The sequence below is a fragment of the Muscardinus avellanarius genome (genome assembly GCF_963383645.1).
Source record: "Muscardinus avellanarius genome assembly, chromosome: 5".
Taxonomy (NCBI): domain Eukaryota; kingdom Metazoa; phylum Chordata; class Mammalia; order Rodentia; family Gliridae; genus Muscardinus; species Muscardinus avellanarius.
The window spans coordinates 16,068,847-16,084,399 of record NC_137790.1 but is presented as its reverse complement, the minus strand read 5'-3'; the positions used below and the strand labels follow the sequence as shown (position 1 = coordinate 16,084,399).

Here is a 15,553-nt window from a genome sequence, read left to right as displayed (position 1 = left end):
ACACAGACCTGCTGCATGCTCTGTCAACTCTATATGTATTTTTTTTCTATTCTAATGGCTTGAGAAGGCAATCTGTAGAGATGGAAGAAGATCTCCTTCACTCTGAGAGTAATCGCTCACCAGATAAACATCCTAAATATTAAGTGCTCTGGTAAAGCAAGATGAGGCTTTTAATGGGGTGTCTTGCAGGATTTATAGTTCTTTGCTATGCTCTGAACTCATGCCAGTCATTTCTAGTAAATCAGGTGGAATCTATATCTGGTAATGCCGCATAAACTAGACTATGCTTTGCTGCAGAAGAGAGGACCTGCCTTTGTTCTTCAATTACTTGGTACTTCCAAATAATTGCCAAAGACATTTAAACTCTCTGGTTCTGTCTTTCATTTGAAGACATAGAGTATAAGCATTTCAAATGGTATGATAACAACTTTCTAACTAGAAGCCTTAGATTCACTTCCAAATAGCAAACACGTTTAATATATATCCCAGTTGGATTTTTCCTTTGCCAATTTATTTTGTAGCTTATTAAATGAGCAGATATTCCAAACACAGGAAGCATCTGTGACTTATGATTTTTTTAAATTCATGCATTTAATCTTGGAAGTATTTACTAGACCATATGCCTGGAATCAAAGCTGAAGAAAATCCACAAGAGAGATGGATTTCTTCCAAAGGTTAAAACAACTCCCCCTCTTCCTGCAACAAAAACAAAATCTTTTAAACCATAGAAATTGTGTAAAATGTATTACCTCTCTCTGGTTTGAATCTTATTTCCAGAACCCTTACAGTTTACTGTTGCTAGGGTTACTAATTGAAGGAGACTGTAAAAAGTTACTGGGAGGCTAAGACGAATCTCAGTAGGTCTTGTCAGAATGGTAATTCAGCAGAAGTTCTAGGTACTGTGAGCAATTGGAAGAATATAAGTGAATTTAATCTTCAAAGGATTTAAATTCCTTTTTTTTTCAACCTTCTGACTTGTGGTATTATAGCTAAAAAGGAAAACTTGACAAATCTATGCAGATTTGTAAACAATTTCTAAGTTACTGATTCTTTGCTACCCACAAGGAAATGAATGTCCACTGCTTGGTGGAAGTGTTATTTTAGATATATAGCAAGAGGAATCCAGTGAGGTCATGTTTTTCTGTTTGTCCTCAGAACTGGCTAAAGAGTCAGTGGTGATTCTTATAGATTCCTGAATTGGCGCTCCAGCCTACCCTCTAGCTTCATGGTGGAGTTTACCAGCATGAAAGCCTGTAAGCACACTGTGGGGTGCGTGTTAAAAAGATAGGCAACCGGTGTACCTTGCTGCATGAGAGCTCCAACTCCAAACCAGAAACTATTTAGTAAAGTAAAATTGTTTTCCACCACATCTGAGTCAGGGTTGCACGGGTGGGGATTATACCACTCGTAGGGTGTAAACCTGTGGTAGTTAACAGAAACAGTCTGTAAATATCAGATATAGACATGGGACACTGGTGAAATCTGCTGAGCAATGCAGAAAACCCAACAATTAAGGACAACAGTGCCCAAACCAGAAAACAAAGGCCATATTCATAAACTTACAGCTTTGAAGGGTAAAGTGCAAAAGAACCTCCAGTCAGTGTTTACCAGACTGATTTCTAAGTAAAGCCCACTGGTCAGCTAGAACTGCACTATGTCTACTAAACTCTTCTGAGTTTTCATATACTTCCATTTTACTGAACAGAAAGAAAGCATCCCTCATCCCAAGTACCCCACTGAGAAGAGATGAGAGTGGCACACAGTTGCATGGCAATAATACTGTCAAGATCCTGTATGGATGGGTCCTGTGGGAGACACAGAAGGGAAGGGTGACTTTCCTCCAAGGGTTTCCTATGGACGGATGTTTAGGGGGAGTGTAAGGGGTCCAGTCATTTCACAATACATCAGAGGGGCTGCAAGGCTGGAAAAATCATGAACAAAAGAATATAAGGGGCTATATTTGAGTTGCACTAGATGTTTTTAGAATGGCATATAAAAACAGCAATCACAGTCCTTCAGTGAAGAAGGCACAGCTTAAATTTGAAAGTATGGATCAGGCATACAGGTATATTAGTATTGACTCCATAGCGTGCCTTGATGGAGAATTTTGAGTTTATAATTTTCTCTTATTTTTTGGCACTAGGGATGAAACTCAGGGGAATTGTAGCTCTGAGATATACTCCCAGGCCTTTTTATATTTTATTTTGAAAATATGTGATCACTAAGTTGTTGAGAGTTTTGCTAAGCTGCTGATAATGGAATCCTCCTGTCTTAGCCTCCTAAGTACTGGGATTACAGGTGTGTGCCTTCACACCTGGCTTTGATTTATATTTAACTTTTTCAAAACTACAATCCGCAGTCACTCAATCACCAACCCTCATTAGGCAAGAAGTGCTTTCCACAGTATTATCATAGCTCTGCTAACAAGGTTATGAGCCATAGGAGTAAACATTTCCGGAAAAATAGCTAGTAGTTTAGGAAAACTCAACCTAAGCACTACAACACGACCTCTTTTTACCTCAGTTTCTTTATTAGTAATGAGGAGGGACTCTAGATCTCTCTGGGGATGGGATTTAAAATAAAAACCTGGTGAATGGAATACAATTTGGTTCCTTCCTGATTTTCTAAGCATCTGTCTGACCTCTGCAACCCAGGGGAGGTCTCTGCTCTGCAGTTATTTTGCAGGGCCACCTTGCCAATGGGTGCTTATTTTTCCCAAAGATCTATTCAGCAAAGTGATTTAGAAATGATTTAAAATGCAATAATTCTTAGCGCTGGGAGCTTTGCCACTTGCCACTGGGTCCTTTTAATTAATGCAAGCCAGCGTGTTAGAGTGATGTTAAAATACCATAAAGCTGACGAGAACATAAGGGATGCTCACCAGCCATAAGGTTTCAGCAGTAAACAATAGCAGGTTGCTAACACATCGGGGAGAACTGGGGCTTAAGGTGAATACATTATCTACAGTGCAAAGCAGGGCACACTGTGAATCATGTACAGGAAACTGGGCAGATAGCTCTTCTTAATGAAAAAACATCCTCTAAACCGCTGGACATCTTTTGGAAAGTGTGCCATGTTTCCTCATCAAGTCTTAGGGGGACCCGGATAATAGACTGGTAGTTTATCCCACCAAAATGGTATCCAACTCATTCCTGCTGCTTCTCCACAGCTGTAGGGTGACTGTGCCGATTCCTGTGAAGCTTATGAAGCTTATGAATATAGCTGTAATTGACAATGCCATGCCAATACATTTTAATTACTGTTTTAACAATATAATTAAGTTCTGAATTTATACACTCTTATAACCATAGTAGTTTGCTGAGCCGAAGGAATGAATACCAATATTAATGAACCTTCTAATTGAAACAGCATGCAGAATAAAGATGTTGTTACTTAAACAATATCATTTTCACATGTACAATAACTTAAAAATATTAATTGCAATAAACGCGGAGGCTCATGCTTTACAAAGAAGTTTTTTTTTTCCAAATAGAACATAAAACCTGGCCACCCCAGCTTCCTAATAATGTAGCATTTCTTCCCAAGTTATGCTCTGTTCCATGAGCTTACCTCTATGAAATGTTGCTTTTAATCTGGTCTTGTTGGTGTATTTCATACCGTGCACTAATAAGGGAGTAATTAAATGAGTTTTCTGGCAGAAACTGTCTAGGCAGCACTGTGAGTCTACCCACTTTGCAGAGATACTGGAGGTTCTTTCTCTCTAGGATTCTGGGTGACTTGGGATATATGTGGACTGAGAAATATTAAATGATGATGTGATGCTCTATGCTGCAAGACAGTGGCTTTTTATAATGCAAAAGACTTACCTGTTGCCTGGTTGTAGATATTTCAGCTTGAAATTCCTAATGCCTGCTTAAATATAGCTAGTGCGACAGCGCATCAGTGGCAGGAACTCCGGGGAAAAGATTAATACATGACCTGCACCAATGGTAATCTGCAATCGCTATCCCCACATGACTCTCGGGAAATCAGTACTGATCTTCAGTAAAAGGACAGAGAAAGGGACAAATGTGCTTAGAATCTATGTCAAAACTTGCACGGAGAAGAGGAGCCTTGTATTGAAATGAGAAAGTTTGCTTCCTGTGTGTGTTTATATATGCAAAGTTTACTCTTGAATGGAAGACATAAAATGATTCATATACTGAAGTTTTCTGGTTCAGGGAAAACCTTTATATGGCTGGACATTGGGTCACAATGAAGAGAGATACATTCATCCTACCAAAATGTTTTCTGCCCAGTGCTGTATTTTTTTTAAAAAAGCATTTTTATAAAAATCATCACACATCATAAGATGTAGGCAAACATTCTATCCAGATAGTTTGTCTACTTAAATTGCATAGTCATCATGCGACTAATTCTTTGGGGTTAAATATTTTCAAAAACGGAAAAATAATGCTAACCATGGAACCAAGACATATTGACATAACACGTCGTACAAGTGATAGTAACTGAAATTCTAAAATTGTGCTCCTTAGTCTGTTCACTGATGTTCACAACTGTAAACATTCAATTAAGTTCAGCAAATTCTAAGCATATATCTAATGAAAGCCATGGTTTAAATGCAGTGATGAGCTTTATCCCCCCCCCCCCAGTAAGAAACATAAAAGGATACACTTTGCAAACTAAATTCAAAAGCCTCTCCAGGGGTAAAGGTAATTATGAGATTAACCATTTTTCACTTTCACTTGGCTAACTTTGAAAGCAAACTGCTAAGATGGTAGCCCAAATTATTTTCCATCTTATCTGAGCAACTGAGCTCTTTGCCTCAAACTGTGAAGATAGAAAGTAAAGGTGAATTGGCACATCTATTTAATAAGGGTGTTGTTTGGGGACAATCTCCTTCAAAATTGATGTAGTGGCTTTATAAAATAGAAACAGGGTTAGAGAAGGTGGAGTTGGGGTTACAGGCTCCATGGGAGTTCACCTGTGGGCCTCAGGGGAATATTTTCTGTATTTCACCACCATGGTATTTGCAAGTTTTATTTGATGTGCAGCACCTCCACTTCCTCAGGAGCCAGGACAAAATAAAGGCAGTGTAAGCGGGGGCAAAGAGAACTAAACTAAACAGGAAGCGCTGGTTTATCAATGGTACTCTCACCAATGAGGAATATCGACTAGATGATATTAATAGGATGTGGGTGCTGCTATCACAATAGAAATAATATCAATATAATATCATAATAGAAATGGAATGTGTAAAGTTAGAAATACAGATATCTGAGTTACCAAATGTGTAGGAATGAACAGACAAAATAAGGAGGAGAAAACTTATTTTTATTACTAAACTAATCACTATTTCAACATATTCTGATAATAAAAAAAAGATATAGTTGAGGTCAAGTGTGTAAAAGTACTGTCAGCATGTGTGTCTGTAAGAATGTTTGGATTTTCTATTTTCCCAGTTTTTGTCTTCACTATAATAAGTAATGTCCTTGTTTATCAACCTTTCTTGCCTGTTCTACTCATCGGCATTGCTGCCTAGACAGAGCCATGGACTGGGAACATGGGTTCACCCTTTACTACTGCGCTCTGCTCTTCAGACAGCTAAGCAGCCCCAACCTCACATGTGAGGGTGGATCCCAGGGCAGAGGAAGGCAACAGTCGACACACTACTGCTTGTTTACTGTTAGAGAGTATTTCACTTTAGGGTAGCCAATCACTAAATGGCTACTCTAGGGCATTATTAACTTCACTTAGGAGTCAGTAATGACAAATGCATCTCCAAAAGTAAATAACATGTTTTAAAAATTCAGTTAACACAGAAATATTATCTTTAGTTCCTTTGAGTGTGGTTTTTGAACTTCGGTGCTCTTGACACTTTGGACTTGATAATCCTTTGTTGTGTGTTAGGGGAGGGGAGCTGTTTTGCACGCTGTGGGTGCTTAGCAGTACCTCTAGACACTATCCATTCTATGTGAACAGCACTCTTCACCCCTGGTTGTTACAACAAAAAATATTTCCAGACATTGCCAAAATCCTTTAAGGGATAAAATCTCTTACACCTAAGTACCACTGATTCAAGAGTACCAAAGTACCAAAGAGTAGTATCAGTTTAGATAATGTCCATATTTTATTATTTATAATAAAAATAATAATTTTTATTTTTATGAGCAAAGCATATGGAAAGAGAGATCTGGTCACTTTAAAAGTTTAAAATCTAGAATGTGTAATGGTATATTTAATAAAGTATAGAGAACTTCAAACCTTTTCACTTCATATTGGATATAAATATCCACATGTGAGATAACTCATTAAGCACGACTATGTCTGCCTTGTAGATCTTTTAGACTTTTCCAGCCTAGGCTATTTTGCCCAAACTTTCTTTATAATTACACCAGGGACAGAATTACCTGGCATTAATCAAAACCAGACAGTGGACAATGACAAAGAGCTAGCGTGAAGAAATATTTCTCATAAAAATTCCTAGAGGGGAAACAAAAATTGATTAGGGAAAAAGTTCACTGAGTTTTGTTGAAAGGTAAAAAAGATTGAAAACAAGTAGGTGACATACAAGAGCCATAATTTTTTTACATGATTTATCTTAGGGATATTTAATATTTAAGCCAACAGAAAGATAAAGTAGCTGTTTCAAATTCAGCATCAATGGTATTTGGAAAATATATGATCTACTGAGAGGTATAAAAATCCTTTGAAGAATTGTGTAGAACAGAATGGTTAAACAGAGAGTTAAATCTCAAAAATAAAACTTCAATGGAAACATCTCAATGGTAGCATAAGGATTTCATACCTCTATGACCTACAATTTAAGAAATCTCTCATTTCAGTTTTATTTCTTTTGCTCTCTCTGTAACATTTTAAAAAATAAATTTCATTGAATTTTAGAAGCATTTTTCTTTTCTTTTACTGAGGATTTTGCAATAATTTTATTTCAGTGTTTCTTATTTGCTATGATAATTTCTAGTTATTTTTTCTTTTGCTTATCTAAGTACCCTAGAAGGCAAATATCTTGACATAAATTTATCATTATCATTATTATTATTAATGAAACATTTTAGATACATTAGTCAACCCTTTGTTTAATTTACTGTAAGTGAGGGAAATAGATAAATAAGCATATAAATGGTTTGAAATACTGATAAAATCAAAATGGTGTAACATTATCTTCTTATTCTCTTTTAAGAAGCATTTTTATAAACAATTGGAAGACATTCATTTAAACCTTGAAAGAAGACTAAGCAAAACTAAACTATACTTTAAAGTTCCTACTTTTTGTCTACCTCTAGAGCTGAGTTTGATATTCTCCAACCTACCTTGCAATTACAAAGAGCACACAACTGACTCCCAAGCAGGCTAAGAGCACATACATCCAAATATCTGGAGACAGAGGGTTGAGGAAGGAGAACACTCCTGGGTTGGTCCCATTGGGCTTCCGGTAGAGGATGCTGATGCCCAAGGTCATGAAGGGTTTGGAGAAGTCAATGACTTTCTCCCGCACATAAGTGATGGTAAGAGGAGCCACTGCCAGGTCAGCCCTCTGCAAAAGCAAGATAAAAAAATGTTAGCTCATTTGATTCATTTTTCTGCAAATGTGTATACTTTTTTGGGGGTACTCCTGGTCCTTCTTTTGTTTCTAGTGCAAAAAGCTCCAGTGAGGATTGGCTTTGATTTGAAAACAGCCAATTTATATATGTTATGTGTATAAACTAGGGTTTATTGGCCAAGAAAACCAAGAGGAATGAAACACACACACATATACACACACTCACACACACACACTCACTCACTAACTTGCTCACTCACATCGTTACAGAACTCAATGAAGCAAAAAAAAAAAATGCAGGAGGTGTCTTTAAAAAGGACATGTAAAAAAAAAAAAAGAGAGGAATGAGCAAGTTGGTCTTAATATTAGTTGACGAGAAGAGACTTTTGCTCCAAACCTAAAATCTTAGAATACTTTCTCTAATTTAGGAATCTCTCAAGCTCATTCCTTGGCATGTAAGATGAACTCATACATTTTTATACTCGATTTTTATCCTTACTTGCCCTTCAAAGTAAGCAAACTTCAGATGGTTTTCTTCTATGTTTTTAAACATCATTTTTATAATTCAAAAAAGGAAACCTTTCTTTCGGCATGACTCCGTCATTATTTCCTTTTACTTCCTCACATTGTGTATTATTTCGGACACACACGATGCATTTCTGCTTACGTGATCTATGAGCTCTTTAACCATCCCGTTCCACTCTCCTTTGTCATTCTGGGCTCCATATTTCCCATCAGGAACCAGTTTAACATCATACAGGAAACCCAGGATATTTGACAATTCTTTCAAGAGATCCAGGCAATATCCTTCAAATCTGTCGTTTCCATAAAGGGGCTTATCCGATTTCCTGTACATCACATAGGGCTCTTCCTAAATGAAACAAACCAAATATAAAAACTCCATTATCATGAAAGGGGGAATTTCTTCATCAGCAGCCTGAAGATAGGCAATCCTTAAAAATGACTTTTTTTGTTGTTGTACTGGGGATTGAACCCAGGGTCCTTCTACCTCCAAGCTACATCCCCAGCCCTATTTTTTATTCTTTATTTTGAAACAGGGTCTCTCTAAATTGTGGAGGGCCTCACTAAGTATCTGAGACTGACCTTGAACCTGCGATCTTCCTGTCTCAGCCTCCCAAGTACTGAGATTACAAGCTTGCACAACCATGCCTGACTTGAAGATGATTTTTAAGAGTTGAGTGTACTAAAGTCAGTTACTTACCTTCCTGCCTTAGCCAAGTTTGTCTTTCTTATGCATGCTACAAATATGGGATACTTCACACTTTCCTTTTTCTTTCTCTCCTATCTATTTGAATGGGAGCTTTTTTTATTCTCTGCTGAAGGGGTTACCATGAATGAATGTTGTGATGGAGACACAGTTGCGTTTACAGTTGTGATCTGGGAAGATGGAAAGGCTCAGAGGGTAATGGAGGTCCAGCTTGGGCTCAAGCTGTGTCAACACCCAGGCTTCATTTGCATGACCCCCTCCATCTTATTGACCTTAACCTAAGAGCCTCGTCTACTTAAAAAAATGAAATTGAAAATACTAAATACATCCTCTTATTTTTATACTTCCTGTTTATTAAGTATTCTCATTTCCTCATTCAAATGTTACTAAATTTCACTATTACTTTCTTTATATTTTTGTTGACCATTTCTATGTCTTCCTTTTCTTTTTTATACTGGGATTTGAACCCAGGGGCATTCTACTTTTGAGATATGTCCCATTTCTTTTTTCCGTTTCTTGTTTTGAAACAGGGTCTCAATAAATTGCCGAGGATCTTGCTAAGTTCCTGAAATTGGCCTTGAGCCTGCCATCTTCTGTCTAGCCTCTTAGGTACTGTGATTACAGTATATTGTTTGGCTCATTTCTATGTCTTTTTTTTTATCATCAGTAGCATAGTCTTATTCAAAATAAAATCTCATACTTGGTAATTCTTTACTTCTACTCTTATATGATAAATCTCCTATTCTCTGAATGATGGATATTTCTTACCATACATCTATAAACTCATTAGTTCCCATTTGATTATAATAAAGTTCATTTTGTGTTATAATTAGTACTATACTGTTGACATGTCCTATATATTTAGATTTATCATCAAATAAGCTGTCGGGTTGTGCAACTACAACAGAAAACCTATGTTTCCACACGCCAGTTATAGAAAAAATAATGACCATAAGAATGAAACTTTGGGTGAACTTTGGACAAACAATATTCACAAGCTAACTATTTCAAAAATAAATAGTTCGAGCCAGGTGTGGTGGCACACCCTTGTAATCCCAGCATTCTGGAGGCTGAGACTGGAGGATCATGCTTCTCAGACAGCCTCAGCTACTTAGTGAGGCCCTCTGCAACTTAGTGAGACCCTGTTTCAAAATAAAGAATAAAAACTAGGGCAGGAGGTGTAGCTCAGAGGTCGAATACCCTGGATTCCATCCCCAGACCCACAAAAAATAAAAATAGCTCAAACACTGCTGACTGAATGTAAGAAGGCAGGAATGCCTGTAAGTAGAGAGTTCAGAGAGGGTTACTCATGCCCAACCCCCTTGGGAAAGGAAAGAGGTAAGGCTAAAAAATGAGCAGGTGTACAGTGCCTGCATGGGGTTATGATTGGCATTTAACAGGAAGCAGGACTTTGGAGCATCCATAGAGGGACTAATTACAGAGGTGTAAGCAAAGAAAAGGAGCACAGGGAGGTAGGGGTGAGATTGAGAGGAGGGTGTGGACACTTAGGGACGCATTGCCTCAAGAAGCCTGCGAGACCCAGGGCTGAGATAGAGAAAGAGAAAAAGCTCCTGGAACTGAAAGTAGCTAGACTCTAGATAGGATCATTGATAGAGCAGGAGCTGTAGTTGTGGACAAAACCATTAGTTATCATTAGGGAGGGGTCTAGGGAAGAAAGTACCTTTCCTCTTTTCCCTGACTGCCCTTGTCCCTTGCTAGCATCTCCCAGGTTGAAACTAACTAATTAGCAAGCAGAGAACAAAGATGACCAGCTGGATGAGCACACAGAGCTAGACAGAGTAGGGCTTAGAAGGCACTGGAATGAGGAACCTTCAGATAAATTCTGGAAGCTTATAATTCAACCCTTTTATGAGTGTGTGCAAGTATATGCCTTTAGCATATCAGTTTAAAAAATAGACATATACAGACAGAAATGTCAGTATGAAGAAAACAGTTGAAGAACCTGTCCAGATCCAGGGTAGGAGTCTAGTTAAGATGCCCTGATTTTCACAACAAACACTTACCAGGATGGTGGTGACAATGAGGGTTCGGTTGGCCAGTGAATCTGTGATGTTGCTGGACTTGTCTTTGTTGCCATCCGTCATATTAAGCCCACTGTAGGAATTCCAAATCCCAATCTACACAGAACACAGTACATCAGAGGCTGCTGTCTGTCTGTGATCACATGTGCACTGAGATGCCCCTTCTAAGCCAGGAACAGGCATGAAAGCTTACAGTCTGGGACACCAGGCATCGCAGTGGAAGCTACTAAATGGGATAAAACAAAGATGGTGGAAGAGTGAGTAGACAGCATAGGAGACAGAGTAGGAGAAACCTGTGCTACTGGGAGAAGGATTGGAGGAGGCATTTTTTTGGTTTCTTATTAATTAAACTCAATGGTCTTCTTTAAATTGAACAGATGAGAATTCTTCAATAACTGTCACATTCTTCTTCCAACATATATTTGTTGAGAACAAACTTTTGTCCCAGGGAAACATCTGATTGCTCGCCTCAGGATTGGTGGGGTCTGTGATTATGTGATGGAAAAGAATTTCAACATGTCAGTCAGAGACTTAGAGATTTATTTGAGAAATTACAAAATACACACTCAAGGGATAATGCTTGCCATCCCCAGTGTGTGAGAGAGCACAGGATTCTTCGTCTATCAGGGACTTTTGTGAGAGGTGAGCAGGAGGATGTGTGTGAAGTTGACTTCAGTCTCAGAGTCACAATATGGTTTAGGATGTCCAGGACATCTTCCAGATCCTGCCTTTTACAGATTTTTCAGCAGGTTTACATTTTGACCATCAAGGATGGTCAACAGTACCCAAGAAGATTACTCCTTTGCATGATCTCTGATATCTGGTCAACAGATAACTCCCTGATGATAGTCAATAGAAATTTGGGGTCTTACAAATTTCCTTGCCACAGGCTTACATATTAAAGTTACATTTTCCTTATTCTCCTTCTATGTCTCTTTTCTACCTAATTTTTTATTTCTTTTATCCCACCTCATTTCTGTGTCAGGTACAGTTCTAGACTTTGAAGGGTATTGCAGTTTAGTAACATACAAAAATTTCTACCCTTCTGCTGATACAAATACTATGCTGCTAAAATGGCTTGACCAATTCCTTTAAAGTTTACAAAGAATGTGATGGTGGAGAGACTGGGCATCTAAATGGTAAAGATAAATGGGACAAAATATGTAAATAAGAAATAGACAAACATCTGGGCCTATGTTGACTAAGGAGCTAATGATGGCCCATTATACACAACAAGGTGACTCTGTCACCCCTTTAAAGTAGATCCAAGCATCTTCTGTTATTATTTATTTATTATTATTATTTGCGGTTCTGGGAATGAACCCCAGGTATACTGTGCACCCCCAGCCCTATTTTTTAGTCTATTTTTTGAAACAAGGTCTCACACTGAATTTTGAAGGGCCTCGCTTAGTAGCTGAGGCTGTCCATGAACCACTTTCCTCCGGTCTCCACCTCCTGAATGTTGGGGTTACAAGCCTGCACCACCACGCCCGGCTTGTTATTATTATCTGTTTGCTTTCATCTTTGTTTACCTGACCATGAATTCCTGCAGTGAGAATACTCACTTCAATTGCTCATTGGTCTTTCTCTTACAGAACCAATCACAGTGATTGGCATGCAGTCAAGTCTATTGATCTTTTAAAAATAAACACCACTAATTTTTCCCAGGGATCTAGTCACTCCTGGGTTAATATGCTTTGCAGAAACACAGGTAGAACATCTCTAATTGGGAAATTTAAAGTCTGAAATGCTCCCAAATTCAAAAGTTTTTGAGTCCCAACAATGCCACAGGTAAAAAATTCCCTGACTAACTTCATGTGATGGGTCTTAGTCAAAGTACAGGTGCACTAAAATGTTATAGAAGATTACCTTCAGGCTCTGTGTACAAGGCTAATTTTTGTCTTAATATTTGGGGTCTATCTCAAGATATCATATATATTTGTACATATATACATGTGTGTGTGTGTGTGTGTGTGTGTGTACAAATATTCCAAAATCCAATAAATGCACAATCCTAAAACATCTCTTGTTCCAAGCACTTGAGATGAAGGGCATGTCATATTTCTTCAACCTATATATTGATTTGTTTAGCCTTTGGGAGAACCTGGGATAAGAAATTTAGATAATTGAGCTATATGTCCCAGTCCTATAGGCATTTATTGCTAGTCTTGTGAGATAAAATTTCAGAGCCAGGCAAAAAAAAAAAAAAAACAAACAAAAAAAACCAAAAAACGAGCCAGGGATTATGTGACCTTAGACATGATGCTAACTTTTCTGAACTTTGTTTCACCAACTATAAGCTACTTAGCAGGAATATTGAGAAGATCCAATGAGATGATGTATGTAGGAGTGTTGGAATGTGCTAGAAACTACCAATGTTAATTAATAATGAAGAACATTTAAATGACTATCCCAGCAATTTCTTCAAGTGTATCCTGTTGTGAAAGAATGGGAAATTGTTTATGAATTTTTTTATTTAATTCAGAAGTCAATAAAGTAAAGGAAATATAAAAAAAAAGAGTCAGTTTAGGAACACTAACATCTGGACATACTCTGCAATGGGTAGGGTGAATCTATGTTTGATTCCTAAATATATTTTTCCAACAGATGACATTGCACTGGCTGAACAGAGTGTGAGCTCTGCAGGAAGAATTTTGTCCAGATTCTAGTTTTGCAACTTACCAGCTGTGTGACCTTAGACAAGTTTAATAACCTTTTTGTGCCACAGTGATAATAGAACTTCTCTGATGATTAAAATATCACATGTGAAGATATGTATTCATTTCCATCTTTGCTCATCTGTATTTTCACTTTGATTTACTGCCTAAAATTAGCATGTGGAGATTTATTTGGCTTGATGAGTATTGTTTTTAGAAGCCAGTAATACTTTCAGGAAGTTTCGGGGACCATCATACATTCACATATTAGTGCAAAGTATTTCAATTTCACCGTTCTTTATAAAAGCTGTGTGAGTTGGAATAAACGTGTATTATTAGGGTTAGTTGATTTAAAAAATAGATAAGTCGAGGTAATAAAGGTTTGGAAGTAGTTTTTGCACTTTGGTGTATTGATATACTACCTGAAAAGAGGATGTTAGAAGTAGGATTGGATATAGGCCCGTGTCCTTAATAACCATTCAGTATTTCTAAGACCTCCTTTGGTGCATGCCCCCTAGAATGTGCATGACATTGAAGGTGTTGACTGAAGAATCGTCAGTCTCTTTGGCTAGCCTTAAATCTAAAACATGGGACATTTTCCTCTCTCTCTTTTCAATCTTCATCCCTCTTCTTATTATTTTGAAGCACAGACCCTTGGTTCTAGGAAACATGGCTCAGGCTTAATAGTTTTTAACCAAAGCCATACTCTAGGTTGGCAGTAATAGACTTGGAACTCCATGTAGACTGTATGCAAACTGGGCCCTGGATCCAATCCTAATTAAAACTTGACTTAGAAGAGAGGAGAATGAAGCCTAATTCTTAATTAAGTAAATACCAAAGACTGTAAAACAGAAATCTTTAGTCACTTTGTTAAGTAGTAGAATGTGTTCCCTTTCCTCTTGTTTTCTTTTATGTCGTAGATGTTTGGAGTGTCTGCGTGTTTAAAGGAACGCTTTTAAAAATCATTTTCATATTTGAGAATGGCGGTGTCAAATGGTCTTTCCATATTATTCTCTTCCAAGATAAAACATGAATTGTGGACAAATATATGACACTGCTTGACAGCTGGTTTTTATTTCCTTTACCATCCCCAGTAAAAGCACAGAAGGTAAGAGATTCACTGCTGCCTTTTCAATCATCCAAGTCTCAGAGTCCCAGCAGCGCACATTTTCTTCCATAAAATGGGAGAAAGGAGACTATTTTTTCCTACCATCGGCATACAGAAGAGCCTTTAAATGTAAATGAAAAGAATATTGAAATATAGTAAAGGTCAGGCTATTTCCAGGGAGCAAACCATATGCATATGCAATCGGAATGACCTCCGCCTTCTGTTTTTAAACCTTTTAGTCATCAAAACAGAAAAAGAAAGGATATGTTGCCTTGTGTCTTTTAAACTTAAGTTGTTAACTAACTTTACCTGTTAATTGGTTTAAAATGAACAGGTTGTCAGCAAATGAATGTCTCTCTCCGAATAAGCCAGATCCCACAGCACATACTTGCTGGAGGAGGTAAGAGTTAACCTCAGCCTACACATCAGCCTAGTGGTCTTGTTCTGTGACCTTGGAGGAGGGCCTCCAGGAGGCAGACTCTCAATTTTCACAGTGCACAGTCAATGCAGACAGCAGTAATTTACCAGAGAGGAGTGGTGGACAGTGGATCAATTATTTGTGGGGAGGAGCCCTCGAAGGCTAAATTGTCTGGCCTGCCTCCTTTCGCTCAGCTCTGGATGGCAGGAGGGAGCAGCCATTTGTCATCTGGGACAACTAAGGGAAACATTTAAAAATGAATGCCCAGAGGACATTTAGCAAACCTTAAAACCGCGACTCCACCAAAGGGCATTCAAAGCATCATAGTATCTCTTTCCAAACCTAGTCAAGGGTTCACATAAGCATGACATCCAGAATTGCTGAGAGATATGACCAGGTACCCAGGGAAAACAAAAGATGCAGGTGTATCTGTTTTCTTTATCCTAAGCCTTCTTAACACATATTTGAGGGAGAGGCTTTGTAAAGATTGCCATGTCCTTCTTTTGGAAAGTGTTTCAGGTGAACTATTCTGAATTCTAAAAGGTCAGAGTGCTGGGAGAGCTTTGGGGATTAAATAC

General features: G+C 38.0%; 1 protein-coding gene across 12 annotated transcripts in view; it reads right to left on the bottom strand.

The window, feature by feature from the left end:
* Nucleotides 1-15,553, bottom strand: part of GRIK1 (glutamate ionotropic receptor kainate type subunit 1) — a gene marked incomplete at both ends in the record, with an annotated part of 445,158 nt that overhangs the window by 38,959 nt on the left and 390,646 nt on the right. For 11 of the 12 annotated variants that reach the window (XM_080696011.1, XM_080696016.1, XM_080696015.1 and 8 more), the window contains 4 exons: nt 1,302-1,420; nt 7,293-7,516; nt 8,190-8,393; nt 10,775-10,888. In XM_080696011.1, coding sequence (XP_080552137.1) covers nt 1,302-1,420; nt 7,293-7,516; nt 8,190-8,393; nt 10,775-10,888 — 661 coding nt within the window. The remainder of the gene's footprint in view (nt 1-1,301; nt 1,421-7,292; nt 7,517-8,189; nt 8,394-10,774; nt 10,889-15,553) is intronic. The other variant, XM_080696022.1, reaches the window with a different exon arrangement.